This window comes from Habropoda laboriosa, unplaced genomic scaffold (assembly GCF_001263275.1).
Source record: "Habropoda laboriosa isolate 0110345459 unplaced genomic scaffold, ASM126327v1 scaffold57, whole genome shotgun sequence".
Lineage (NCBI taxonomy): Eukaryota > Metazoa > Arthropoda > Insecta > Hymenoptera > Apidae > Habropoda > Habropoda laboriosa.
Genome location: NW_017100229.1, coordinates 2,084,921 through 2,097,413, shown reverse-complemented (window position 1 = coordinate 2,097,413; position 12,493 = coordinate 2,084,921). Strand labels below are relative to the sequence as shown.

General features: G+C 41.7%; 4 protein-coding genes across 4 annotated transcripts; 3 read left to right on the top strand and 1 right to left on the bottom strand.

Moving 5' to 3' along the window:
• Positions 1 to 1,940: 1,940 nt before the first annotated feature.
• LOC108571306 (polycomb group protein Psc-like) lies at positions 1,941 to 6,595 on the top strand. The gene is made up of 5 exons (XM_017933312.1): positions 1,941 to 2,055; positions 2,138 to 2,228; positions 2,315 to 2,418; positions 2,495 to 2,919; positions 3,004 to 6,595. Exons 1-5 carry the CDS (start codon positions 1,941 to 1,943, stop codon positions 6,385 to 6,387), a joined length of 4,119 nt encoding a protein of 1,372 aa, XP_017788801.1. The 3' UTR covers positions 6,388 to 6,595.
• Positions 6,596 to 8,285: 1,690 nt separating this feature from the next.
• LOC108571444 (cyclin-L1) lies at positions 8,286 to 10,113 on the top strand. Its single transcript, XM_017933490.1, has 4 exons — positions 8,286 to 8,548; positions 8,650 to 8,834; positions 8,915 to 9,499; positions 9,581 to 10,113. The coding sequence occupies exons 1-4, from the start codon at positions 8,318 to 8,320 to the stop codon at positions 9,825 to 9,827; spliced, it is 1,248 nt and encodes a 415-aa protein (XP_017788979.1). The 5' UTR covers positions 8,286 to 8,317; the 3' UTR covers positions 9,828 to 10,113.
• Positions 10,114 to 10,159: 46 nt separating this feature from the next.
• Positions 10,160 to 10,881, bottom strand: LOC108571226 (leucine-rich repeat-containing protein 51-like). The gene is made up of 2 exons (XM_017933226.1): positions 10,764 to 10,881; positions 10,160 to 10,641 (listed from the first exon to the last, which is right to left on the bottom strand). The coding sequence occupies exons 1-2, from the start codon at positions 10,879 to 10,881 to the stop codon at positions 10,160 to 10,162; spliced, it is 600 nt and encodes a 199-aa protein (XP_017788715.1).
• Positions 10,882 to 11,340: 459 nt separating this feature from the next.
• LOC108571445 (borealin) lies at positions 11,341 to 12,343 on the top strand. The gene has a single exon (XM_017933491.1). The coding sequence runs from the start codon at positions 11,492 to 11,494 to the stop codon at positions 12,341 to 12,343; it is 852 nt and encodes a 283-aa protein (XP_017788980.1). The 5' UTR covers positions 11,341 to 11,491.
• Positions 12,344 to 12,493: the final 150 nt, after the last annotated feature.

The window sequence follows — 12,493 nt, the reverse complement described above, 5'->3', positions numbered from 1 at the left end:
CAAGAGAGCGGAGAAAAAGAATATACGATATCATTGGAAGAAGTTGAAGAGCTGGGGACGCGACGACGCAACTATCCAGGAATATTTCAAGAGGGGAAAGAATCTCTTTTTTTTTTTTTCTTTTTCGAGCGGGCAACAGTCGCAAAGACTGGCCAGGCCGATTGAATGCCTTTCTTTCGCGATCTCTCCGTAGACGGTCGCTAGGTTACTTCGAATCATGGTCTTCCGCCCAGTAGGGTCGTCGCCTCCCTACTCTCTTTTCTCGGGGTACGAGCGTATAGAGGCGACGGCAGAGGGAGATCGGAGAGAGCAGCTGGGGGTCTAATCTGTAACTCACATAATGCGACGATAAGACGGCTAAAGTTTCGCGAAAAGAAAATTGGAGAGCCGAAACGAGAGCACGTTCCGTTGGAAGAACGATCTCTTAACGAGGCGGCTCGCCTTACGAGTTAATGACAAAATGTGTACGAGAAACGTGCCACGAAGGATAATGGAGATCTTTTAAGTGGACCAAGGTTACGATTCCTTTCAATACAACTATACCTTCGAGATGCTAATTATTTATCTATCGATCAATTTCATGTATCGTTTCATTCTGTCGAATAAACGTGACAACTCTAACATCTCCTGAAACCTCGATAATTAATCGTCGAGCACCGACGACCAACTGATTCCCATTCAAAAGAAAAAGGAAAACTTGCTTGTCGATGCGAAAAGATCTCTCTACTATCGCCACTTACAACTCCGTTTGAGAATTTTCGCTTCTTACCGAGCAGCTCGATATAAATAGACGAAGTAGGTACTAGACATCGCAGAACGCACCATGTATACCTAAGGCGTGCCGACTCTGTCTTGGAATAATCCCGCTAATTTCAGGCAGGATAATCGAACTTGATATCCGTCTAAAAACTGCCCCTCCTCCCCTGTCGAACTTCCGATCCTCCGTCGGGGACTAAAAATATTCACGAAAGATCGATTCGCGATCGTTGTGAACATGCCTTTACTTTGCCGCGTCCGTGCATTCGCGACACGTGCTGCACTCGGAGAGGAACAGTCCGAGAAAAGTGTCGAAGGAGAAATTACGAGATCCGAGACGAAGCGGGAGAAACGTTCTCACAGACACCGAGGATCTCTGTCGACCGCGCGAAAGAACGTTAACGCATGTAGATTTGTCGTGGTAAACGCAATGACGAGTGACGTTAGGAATTAGTCGTAATTCACCGCCACTCCTCTCCATCCACGGTCTAACGTGTACACTCGGCGTGTTTCGAACCGTACAGCTAAGATCTGGCACAAGATTGGAGGGAACGATCGGTAAATGAGGCAGAATTGTAATTTGTCGGGAACGATAACGATATCGTCTAACCGTGTTATCGGTGGCTCTCCTGCGAATTACCGCAATATTCGATCAATACAAGCAGGTATTTCGTTGGGTAGGTACTACACGCGTTTCCATCGCAAGGGCTGGCTGTGTGTTTGGCGGTTTCACCATGGCAGGCGAGTGGAAAAACGGAAAGGACAATTTCGAGCGGGGAGAGTAGCGAGGATAAAACGCACCCGGTATACCTACCGGGTGGTTGGAACCCGATGGATTGGAGGGGGGGGCCGAGAACGAGGCAACGGGATTCTAGCTACCTGAGAAACCTTCGGGAAAGTGGGCTAAACACCGTGACACGGCCTAACCGTTTCCTATGTCGCGCGATTTATCTGCGAAACTTGCCAATTCTCGTTCGCGTATCTCGTTCTCGCACTAGATTCGAGCAGAGAGGAGAGAATAAGAGATGCGCGTCGATAAACGACAAATTATCCGCTTCCTTTTTTTCTTTTCGGTTCCCTTGCTTCCTAGATCGCACAGTATCTACATCCTGTATTTTCAATATGAGAATGAAAATTCTCGTTACAGGCACCGTCTCGGACAGTTCAGCGGCGCAATAAGAAAAATGTCGGGCGTGGGTAAAAGGACTTACCTCCGCGAGGTAAATCCCTATCTTATTTGTCCGTTGTGCAGAGGTTACCTTATAGACGCGACCACCGTCGTCGAGTGTTTGCATTCGTGTAAGTAAATTGAATCGAGAGACCAGACCGGAGTTCCTATTCCGCGGAACGGATAATGATACGTTGCTTTTTCGCCGTTCAGTTTGCAGAAGCTGCATCCTCAAGCATCTCAACACAGAAGCTCATTGTCCCTCTTGCAAACATGTTCTCAACAAAGCCAAACCGAACATCAAGTAAGTTTCGCCGCGTTATCCACCGTTCGAGGTCTCGAAAAGTTGCTCGACGTTTAAAAACCTTACGAAATCGTGTTCATTTCCAGAGCGGACAAGGCGTTGCAAGATATCGTGTACAAATTGGTCCCAGGATTGTATCACAAAGAAATGCGGAAGAGAAGAGAATTTTACAAAAAGCATCCGGAGCATGGTAAAAATCGTCTACCGTGGTTATCGTTATTCCAACGAAGCGAAGGAGTTTTTCTTACGACAAATTCTCCATACAGCGGACTTGGCCACTCCGGAACAACGCGGAGAAGACGTGAGCGGGAGGTTAATCTTCGCTCCAGAGGACGCGGTTAGCTTAAGTTTGGAGTATCTTCCACCCGGAGCGGACCCCTTGACCATCCTACTTAGCCCCAACGACGACGCCAGCAACTCGAATTTACCCAACAATCAAAACAACACCGGCAACAGTAACAGTAATAATACCAACAGCAAAAGCACCGGCAACCACAACACAAACACGACGAGCAACAGGCGATACCTGCAGTGTCCGGCGCTGGTGACCATTGCACACTTAAAAAAATTCCTAGCTTTGAAGTACAGCGTCGATATGACGAGATACACCATCGAAATCTGTCATCGACGTGCTCCACTTCCGGAACACTGGACTCTCATGGACGTGGCCTACATTTACGCGTGGAAAAGGGTATACCACCTGGTCTATCATACTTGTACGATACTCTGGGACAATTTTCGCGAATGATCTAACGTTTGAACATTATATTTCCAGAACGCACCTATGCGATTTTTCTACCGAGTGGCGCTAGAGGAGCAAAGATTAGAGGCACCTCCTCACGACAGGCCTTCCACGCCAGGTTTAGGCGCCAGTTTGCCTCCCGTCGACGTCACAGTTAACACACAGGGCAACGCCAACGCGGATAATCGCGAGAAGAGTGCAGAACCTAGGGCACAAGTGGACCGAACGAACGAATCTCAGAAGAAACCAGCCGCAGTGGACAATCAGAGCGAAGTCTCGAGCAGGAAAGCACGTTCTCTAAGCGAAATCAAGGACGGACAATCGTCGACTAACGTAGCAACGTCGGCAACCTCTACGTCGACGACTACTTCGATAGCTTCGACGACTAGCACAACGACGCCGACCAATACAGTTGCCTCTACCGGATCGAGTAGCGAGAACAAACTGGTTAAAACACCTATTAAGATACTGAAGAACTCGGACGGAAGGTACGAAGTCCTGAGGAGTCCTCCAGGAAGTTGGAGTTCGAAAGAGCAGAGCGTAACGAGTACAGAAACGAAGCCTTCCAGTCCGGAATTCAGCGTCGTGAGCATAGGCAGTGGACAAAATTCTAACGGAGTGAAGATCACGTTGAAACAGTGTACACCGAACAATCCTTTGAGTCCAACGAAGCCGAAAGTTATCAGCAACGTGTTATTGCACTGCGGACAAATGGAGAAGGAGGCCCCTGGAACGGTGGTACTTCAGCAGGTTCCGAGGGAGAAACCGCCAGTAGTGGAGAAACAGGAAAAGCAGAGAAGGAGGGTAACCTTTGTGGAACGATCTACTCCGGAGAAGATTGCTACTAGCAATGCGTCGAAAGCAGCGCAGAAGAAGCCGGGAGAGCAACAGGAGAAGAAACAGTTCCTTCAGGGTTTCCAGTTAACGGCGAGGGAGACGGCACCGGACACGTCGTTGGAATCTACTTCCAAGTTCAGTTTCGAGACGAGTGCCAGTAGTGAAACAACTGATACGCACATTAAGAGCAACGCAAAGGCGAAAAAGGAGGATAATGTTGTGCCAGAGACGTCGAGGAAAACAGACGAGGGGAAGAACAAGAGCAACGGGGAGAATAACGGTGTAAGTGCGAGTAAAAGGGTGGCAACGACGGGTGGAATTGGCGGAAATACGCGAGTGAACCTGAATAAACAGTGCAGTGACGTAGATCCGTGCTCGTTTGGTTATCCGAAGAGCTCGAACGCTGTGAACATCAACGCAAATAGCAACGCCGCGAAGGTGGATGTGTATACATTTTCCAACGATCCACCGCCGGTTGTTCCAGCTGGAGCAGTGAAGAGAAAATGCCCACCTGGATTACCGATCTTCGATGTCAAGCGGAAAAGACAGCAGCCGGCTCAAACTCAGGCTGCAAAGAAGCAAGCTGCTGCTGTGCAAAGTAACGCCAAGTCACCTAGGAAACTGGCTACGGAACACGTTGTCCCAGCGAAAAGACCCGCAACTTTGGTCGGAGAACCTGGCCCAAGTAGAACACCCGCTACACCAACTTCTAAACCCTCTTCCAGTCCGATACTATCGAACGACACCAGAAATATATTAGACGGTTGTGGATTGAACATCCCTGCAAGCCTCAGTATAACCTTAACAGCGCCAAAATCACCCGGTAGCAGCGGAGGATTTCCAGAACCGAACGATTCCAAAGATAATCGAAAGAACACGCTAGGAAAAGTTAGTCCCAGTATCACTCTCAACGACAGATCCGTCGATCCAAGGGTACTGAAAGCCTTGAAGGCTGGACAGATTAGAATGCCAGCCCCGCCGAAACCGAGACAAACCAAACAAGAACGAGAAGCGAATCAACCAAGATCAGCACCGCTTAGTAAGAGAAAAAGAGAGCAAGAATCGAGAGATATTCTGGACCTGAGCGGAGGGAAGAAGGTGGATATACATCCGCTGAGAATACCACAGCCAGTGACGAAATTAAAAGCGAAATCGACTATCAGAGATAACATGCCTAGCATGTCGGATCAGGGGCAACTTGTAACGTTGGTCGGAGGGCATAGATACTACAGAGCACCGCCTGGATCTTTGACTCCAGCAGCGCATAGAGTGAGCGATTGCCCGCTTCCTGCGCCATCGAGAACTCCAGTCTACGCTCCAGGACTTTCCAGTCCTTTGAACAACAACAGATCGAACACCAATCTATCGTCTGTATTTCCAAGTCTGCAGAGTCTCTATGCTCTGAGTCAAGCACCGAATCTCCAACAGTTCCAAATGGACGCGAGGCTCAGGCTACCTCGAGGAACAGAGGCCAACTCCACCAACATCCCCATCAGCGAGAACCGAAGTATAACTAGCAATATACCGGGGAAAAGTCATCTAGCTGCTCAATGTCCACCGGTGAAACCAGCCAGATCATCCGTAGCGCCTCTAGCTGTTCCGATAACCAAGCAGCAACCATCCAACGATAAATCTGCCTGCGTAAACAGGTCTGTCGCCAACGAGATCAACAAGACACCCGCATTTCGTAGTAACGAGCCTCTCGATTCCACCGAATCTGCTAAACAACTGTCCGTCCAAACGAAATTCTCGCCAGCTGCGGAGAGTAACAACCGATTCTCACCAAGGAGCACTAACAACGGTAGCGCGAGCACCGAGGATAAACCATCTACCGAGGTTCCTCGCGAATCTACCTTGGAAACGAGTAACGAAACGACCAAGGAAGCGGATAATTCGTCGAGACAAACGCCTAATCGCGAAGCAGCCAGTCCCAGAGTATCATCCACGGCTTCTCCGTCTCCACCACCGGGAGATACCAACACAAATACGAGTAACGAGACCGCTAGCAGTCGTAACGACAACGTGAACGCTGGTTCGAATGGAATCGACAACGATCTACCAGCACCAAGTCCGACGAAAAGTAACAATATGGGTGCTGAAGTGTCGAGTAGCAAGTCACCTGCTAGTCCAGACTCTAGCTCGGTAACGATCGACACTCTTACCGGTAAAAGTTGCTCTACGGTCGAACAAGGCTTCCCTTCGCCTTCTCAAACGTCGGACGCGTTAAAGTCTTCGGAGCATTCGACCGAAGCTGATAACAACGTTGCCGAAGACTCGACGAACGATAACGAGAAGAAAGGTACGTTTAAACAACCCGATACGAAACAGCTGACTTCGGAAATGTTTCAGAAGAGATTGTTGGCTGCGTTTCCATCTAACGAATGGGCGAACAATCCGATAGCTGCAGAGCATTTGGGCAATTTTTTGAAAAGCTTGAACGCGTCGATTAAGTCGGACAACAAGGTGGAGAGTATCGGAACGGAGAAGGTTGAAAGTGAAGTAGCGTGTAACAAGGACGCAACGCGATTAAATAACGAGGCCTCGTCTAAATCACGGACAGACGTCGCCGAGTCGTCATAATTTACGAGAATTACTTATGAGAAGGGAACGAAGAATAAGAAGCTGTATCACTGCCAGATTACCAATGTAACGTTATCGAATGACTTTTAACGTGGATACGTGTACCGATTTCTAAGTATTTAAGATGCTTTAAGACCTTTATATAGTACGATACAGGGAAGAAGCACAGCAAGCACGCTGGAAATATTATTTTTTCAAATTTTTTAACGACACAACAACACCCTTCGAGAGGTTTCATCAATATGTATTGTGTAGTTGCGTTGTCGAGGCAGCAACGTTCCACGAGTCGCTCCATATTCGACTAATATATTGTATGTGAGGTTAAGCGGTAAAAAAAAAGTACGTACGATGATTTGATTTGCAAACGTGAAAATTGTTCCTACTTCGGTCCACGTTATAGTTACGCGAAATATTTGTCAAAGTACCTCGTTCGATCTATTTCGAATTGTCAGAAATTCTAGAACCGACTACGCGAAGGCAGGGTTGAATCAGCACAACGAAAATTGATTAATCGATATACGAAGAAAACTGCTTTCTCCTACTCGTCTAATAAAAAAGAGAAAACAGAACACGTGTACGTAATAAGAAACACAGGGACCGAAATTGAAGAAGAAAGAACTCGATGAGACTAGAAATACAATTATTTGTATAACGTACGAATGATATCTACGCTATATTGTTAGTTCTTTATTTACTTTGCGTTACGTTTCACTATGAGTTACTACTATGTATACGTTGTATAATAATTGTTATGTTATGCGACTGTATTATATTACAATGTATTATTTCTTGATCTGTATATATTTATAATTACGCTAGTACATCGTTCTTGCGAGATGTGCGGAAAATCCTATTACTTTGTAAGTTCGACAAAGAATGTTCAATTGAAATTGACGGAGAATTCGTGTGAATTTGATATCGTGAAAAATTTTTGCATGCGTATTGATTTTTAAACGACGAAACGTTGACATGTAGTGACAAAATCACATGTATCATTATATACTTGAACGAAATATCCTTACACTTCTTTCTAATCATCCCGTGTCGAAGACTGAGAAATTTTACGCACATCAAACAATTCGAAATAACCGAACATTTTTTCAACGTAATGACGTCTCGGAACGATTAGAATCGTTCGAATTGAATTTTTTATATTATTCGTATAAGTATGAAATGACACTCACCGATTCGCTCTAGATGTTATTCCTGTATTCCCGTAACAACGTTCACAGATTGAAAGCTCTGTAAGAAAATGCGAAAAGAACAATATTAAAAAATGAGCTTCCTTCATTCTCGGACTTTCAAAGTTTTGAACATATGCTCGTGACCCGGTAAATTCATTACAGATAAAGAATATGTTCTCGAGACTTAATATGAAAAAAATACAATACCTTGACTTTTATCCATCGTGTTTTCCTATTTTACGCTGTATTTCACCACTTCACACCACTTTTCACTACTATTTCCTACTTTTCCAACTATTTCCCTTCACATTTCAAACTTTCAGAAGCAACGGTCGTTCGCGCGCAAAAGCGTTCCTCAAACTACCGACTAATGGCTCCAACCGGAAGTAGACTAGTCATGTGAACGATATAATTCGTATATTAAAACGCACATATATTTTTTCGTATAAATTCGCCGTACCAAAAATAACGCGGGCCGCATTTTTTCCCAAGTATATATCTTTTTTAATCCCATCGATTAACGATATTAAGAAAAGTCAAATAAAACGGTTGATTTTCAAAAGGTAAACTGCAGCGCCACACCGAACAAGTGAATTCAATACGAATTATGCTTCTTTAAATAAATACATAACTTTAAGGTTATACATCGAAGGTATGGTGTTCAAGAAAATGAAAGGTTAACCTCTTCTCTAATAAGTGATTGAGCGGAAAAAAGTTTTTCTTTGTTTTAAACGGTGTGAGATAAAATGAGTAATACGAAAGAAAATTCTACAGCTGCAGCAAAAAATATAATTATAGGAAATGCGAAACCTTATGGAAAAATTGTATTAACATTACAAAATTGTCTTTTACCCGAAGAAAAGCTTAACTCGACGCCGTCGCATTTAGACGGACTGGACGCAGAAACTGAAACCGATTTAAGGATATTAGGATGCGAGCTAATACAGACAGCTGGTATTTTGTTAAAATTGCCGCAGGTTTGTCATCTCTTTCATTAGTAAACAAAATGTTTGTAAACGCTATAACCTCTATAACCTATGGACTTATGGTCTTTGCTTTAATCACTTTCTTTTAATAGGTTGCAATGGCCACAGGACAAGTAATATTCCAACGATTTTATTATAGTAAATCATTAGTTAGACATAATATGGAAACAACTGCAATGGGTTGTATTTGTTTAGCTAGTAAAATTGAAGAGGCACCTAGACGTATCAGAGATGTTATCAATGTGTTTAATCACATAAAACAAGTCTCCAGCCAAAAGTAATTGCAGTTTACTATCTTCGATGTTATCATTAGGTTCTATGTATATGAATAACAACTGTTGTTCTTTTTATTCTTAGGTCAATACAGCCTGTAATACTTGATCAGAATTATGTAGCTTTGAAGAATCAAGTGATTAAATCAGAAAGGAGAGTCCTAAAGGAATTAGGTTTCTGTGTTCATGTAAAACATCCTCACAAAATAATTGTCATGTATTTGCAAGTACTGGGATACGAGAAAAATCATGCTCTGATGCAACAATGTTGGAATTATATGAACGACTCTTTGAGATCGGATGTATTTTTAAGACATCAACCAGAAACAGTTGCATGTGCATGTGTCTATCTGGGAGCAAGACAACTTCAATTACCCTTACCTACCTCACCTGCTTGGTTCTCTCTCTTTAAAGTCAATGAATCTGCAATTAGAGATGTTTGTCGTCGTATATTACGACTTTATTTTCGACCCCGCGTTAAACCAGAACAGTTAGAGAAACGCGTTGAAGAGCTTCGCCGACAATATGAAGAAGCAAGAACCAAAGCAAGGAGTGGGGATGTTGATAGTCACACACCAAGCCCACCTCTGCCTAAACATCACAACGCCTGGGGTGGATTTATTAGCCGTAGTGGAACACACGCGGCACCCGAAAGAACAAAGTCTCCCAGGTATGATGTCGTAAAAAAATATCGTAACAAAATCTAAGTAATTTCTATTTATATTCGAAACATTTTGCTACCTCTCTTCAGGCGTTCGAAATCGCCAAGTACTTCACCGTCTAGGGGTGAAGGAACAAAGCATTCCAAGAGAAAGAAACACAGTAGAAGCAGATCTCGCAGTCATAGTCATGGCCGATCTCGAAAACCGAAAAAAGCACAACGAAGACGATCCGGCAGTCATAAATCATCACGCAGTCGTTATAGATCGCGTAGTCGATCTCGAGACAGAGATGTAGAAAAATCAAGTAAACATCGCAGCAAACACAGACGACATTGAGTCACTCGGTGTATAAAAAATTCTTATGTATATTACAAAGGAGATACTGCAGTCACGTGGGCAGTTGCATAAAGTTTGTAATATAATATGGGGCCTTTTTTTACCTCTGTTAATTAATATGCAATTTAAATAGGACAATTAATTTTTACTGTATGGTACATATCTTGAGTTAATTTAAACACGGTAACAGTAGGTTTAAAATAAATTATTTCTATGAGCATTGAGTCAAAGTACCTCAAGAAAAACGGTACATTCTCGACAAAAAATATTACAAGTAACGATACTTAAGAAGGCGTGTATTTAATACAAAACTTGAAAATAAAGTTTTATATTCATGTACTGTTGCGTATTATTTTGTAAAACCCAGCAGGTGGTGCCTTCTTCCTTTCAGCAGATAATACTGCTGAAAAGTCTAACGCTGACAATTTTGGAAGTATATGAACGATATATCCTCTATAAAATGGAAGATTTTCAATCGGATTTCCATGTAGCGTTAATGATTTCAGACTTCTTAACCTTTTCAATTTCACAACATCATTGATATCTGAGATATTATTTCCATGCAAATAAAAAATCTTTAAGTTCAAAAAGTTTGTAATGTCATCTCCAATTTTTTCTATTTCGTTAAAAGAAAGATCAAGCCAACTAAGATACACAGGATCATCGAGAACTTTGTGCGCAAGCTGTTCGAATCCATCCATTGAAGATAATAAATTATTGCTTAACCATAAAGAACATGTTACAAAACGATCTGCAGACGTCCGTAACGGAATTTTACTCGTTCGTACTGCTTGTGGACGTTTACTTGCCAATTCTCTTGTAATAAAAGGGAGATTTTTATTAAAATTTTCTTTCAACTCCAACAAAACGATGTTGTACAATTTTAACGGTACATGTAATTTTTTAACCATCAAAATTTCCTATTATATTACGTACCATTCATTGTAGTCGCTTTCTTATATGATAAATCTAACGGAGCAGCTATCATCATCTCTTGTCGTTCATTTCGTCTGTAATCAGAAAATAGTTTTTCGTAAGGAATAGCAGCATGCATTTCCATGTACGTAATATAAGGATTTCTTAAACAAATTTTCAAGAATTTACTCCAATGTCTATTTATTGAAATATTATCAGTTTTCAATCTTATTAATAAAATTTTCGTATTTCGTCTAGAATTGCTGTCTACATAATTTTTCTGAATGATATAGACAGTCACTTATCCAATAATTGTTGTCGTATATTTATTAGAGGTATAACTTAAAACGAAAAATAATAATTTTTAGTACTTGCATATTTTTCTCGATAAATATAAACATTTTAAAGGTTTATTTTAACAGTAATTTTAAGAATGAAATAATAAATAATATAAGATAAATTAATTTTCATGCATTTCTGAACACAGAAAATGTAGTACGCATAAACGACACTAGAGCGTTCCTTTTTAAAGTGCGTGTAATTCATAATCATTTTGTCGTTCTGCATTTTATATACTCATTGATATCAAACATTAAACTGTTAACGGCGGTAAACGAAATGAAAAACATCATTTTGATGTGAATCGATTAAACAAGGAATTTATAAATATACTAATTTACAAAATACACACGTGCGATCAAAAAGCCAACCAACAGCTTGGTTATAGTATTTATTTTACGTCTATTAAAATGCCACGAACGAAACGTGCTCGAAGACATAAACAAGAAGAGCAGCCCATGGAAGAAAGTGATTTATTAATAAGAGATTTTGAACGACAGGCACATATGAGAATTTTAAAAATGGAGGCGGAAGCAAAAATGGCAATAAAAAGTCTTGAAACGTTTATCGACGTTACTTTATCCCGCCTTCCTGCCGAGATACGAAAGATGACTCTCGGTGAAATACTCAGCTACGAAAGTGACAATGAAGTTTCGTCGTCTGTCGATGACTATTCGTTACCGTCAGTTTCGACGACAGCGAAGGGAAAGAAAACTGTGAAAAGAATTACTACCGCGTCCGATGATGGATACGTAACCGAAGGTGTTGCTACAACACATACATCAAGGGCTATGAAACCGAGGGAAACCGCATCTACTAGAAGGACGCGTAGTAGTTCGAGGAATAGTAAAATGAAACTTAGTGAAATAAATAAAGAAACTGTAAAGAAAGTAACAAAGAAAGAACGTGTTAAAAGATCTATAAATGTTGATAACTTTAAAACCCCTGCTGTTTTGAAAGTTGATAATAATCAATTTAGTCTTGTGACTCCAAAAGTGAAACCCAATACTCCATTAAATGTATTAAGACGTCCAAGGCGAGGGGAAATGGTGCTTAGTATGCAGGGTAGCCCCTTATTGGTCTCTGCAATTGTTCAAGATGAGACTGCCAATATTAATGTGCCTTTGCGCAATGGCAATGTAATATCTTTACTACCTAATGATGGTTTACGTATGTCACATATTCCTCCATTAGATGCAGAAACTATGAAGCAGCTAGAAACTCTAAAATGTCATATTGAAAAAGTAATCTCAGCAAAATAGTTAGTATAATGGTAGGAAAAATTTGTATGCAATGTACTTTATATTTCTCCATTATGTGTGCCAATGAAACTGAACTTGTTACAACTTTATTGTAAGTAACATCATTAAAATAAATGGAAATACATTTTTATTATATATATATATAGCTAA

Coding starts and splice junctions, on each gene's coding strand:
- LOC108571306 (XM_017933312.1), top strand. CDS start 1,941: ATGTCGGGCGTGGGTAAAAGGACTTACCTCCGCGAGGTAAATCCCTAT. Junction 2,229..2,314: donor AAAGCCAAACCGAACATCAA/GTAAGTTTCGCC, acceptor GTTCATTTCCAG/AGCGGACAAGGCGTTGCAAG. Junction 2,419..2,494: donor CAAAAAGCATCCGGAGCATG/GTAAAAATCGTC, acceptor TTCTCCATACAG/CGGACTTGGCCACTCCGGAA.
- LOC108571444 (XM_017933490.1), top strand. CDS start 8,318: ATGAGTAATACGAAAGAAAATTCTACAGCTGCAGCAAAAAATATAATT. Junction 8,549..8,649: donor TTTTGTTAAAATTGCCGCAG/GTTTGTCATCTC, acceptor TTCTTTTAATAG/GTTGCAATGGCCACAGGACA. Junction 8,835..8,914: donor AAACAAGTCTCCAGCCAAAA/GTAATTGCAGTT, acceptor TTTTATTCTTAG/GTCAATACAGCCTGTAATAC.
- LOC108571226 (XM_017933226.1), bottom strand. CDS start 10,881: ATGCATGCTGCTATTCCTTACGAAAAACTATTTTCTGATTACAGACGA. Junction 10,642..10,763: donor GAAAGCGACTACAATGAATG/GTACGTAATATA, acceptor TTATTACAAGAG/AATTGGCAAGTAAACGTCCA.
- LOC108571445 (XM_017933491.1), top strand. CDS start 11,492: ATGCCACGAACGAAACGTGCTCGAAGACATAAACAAGAAGAGCAGCCC.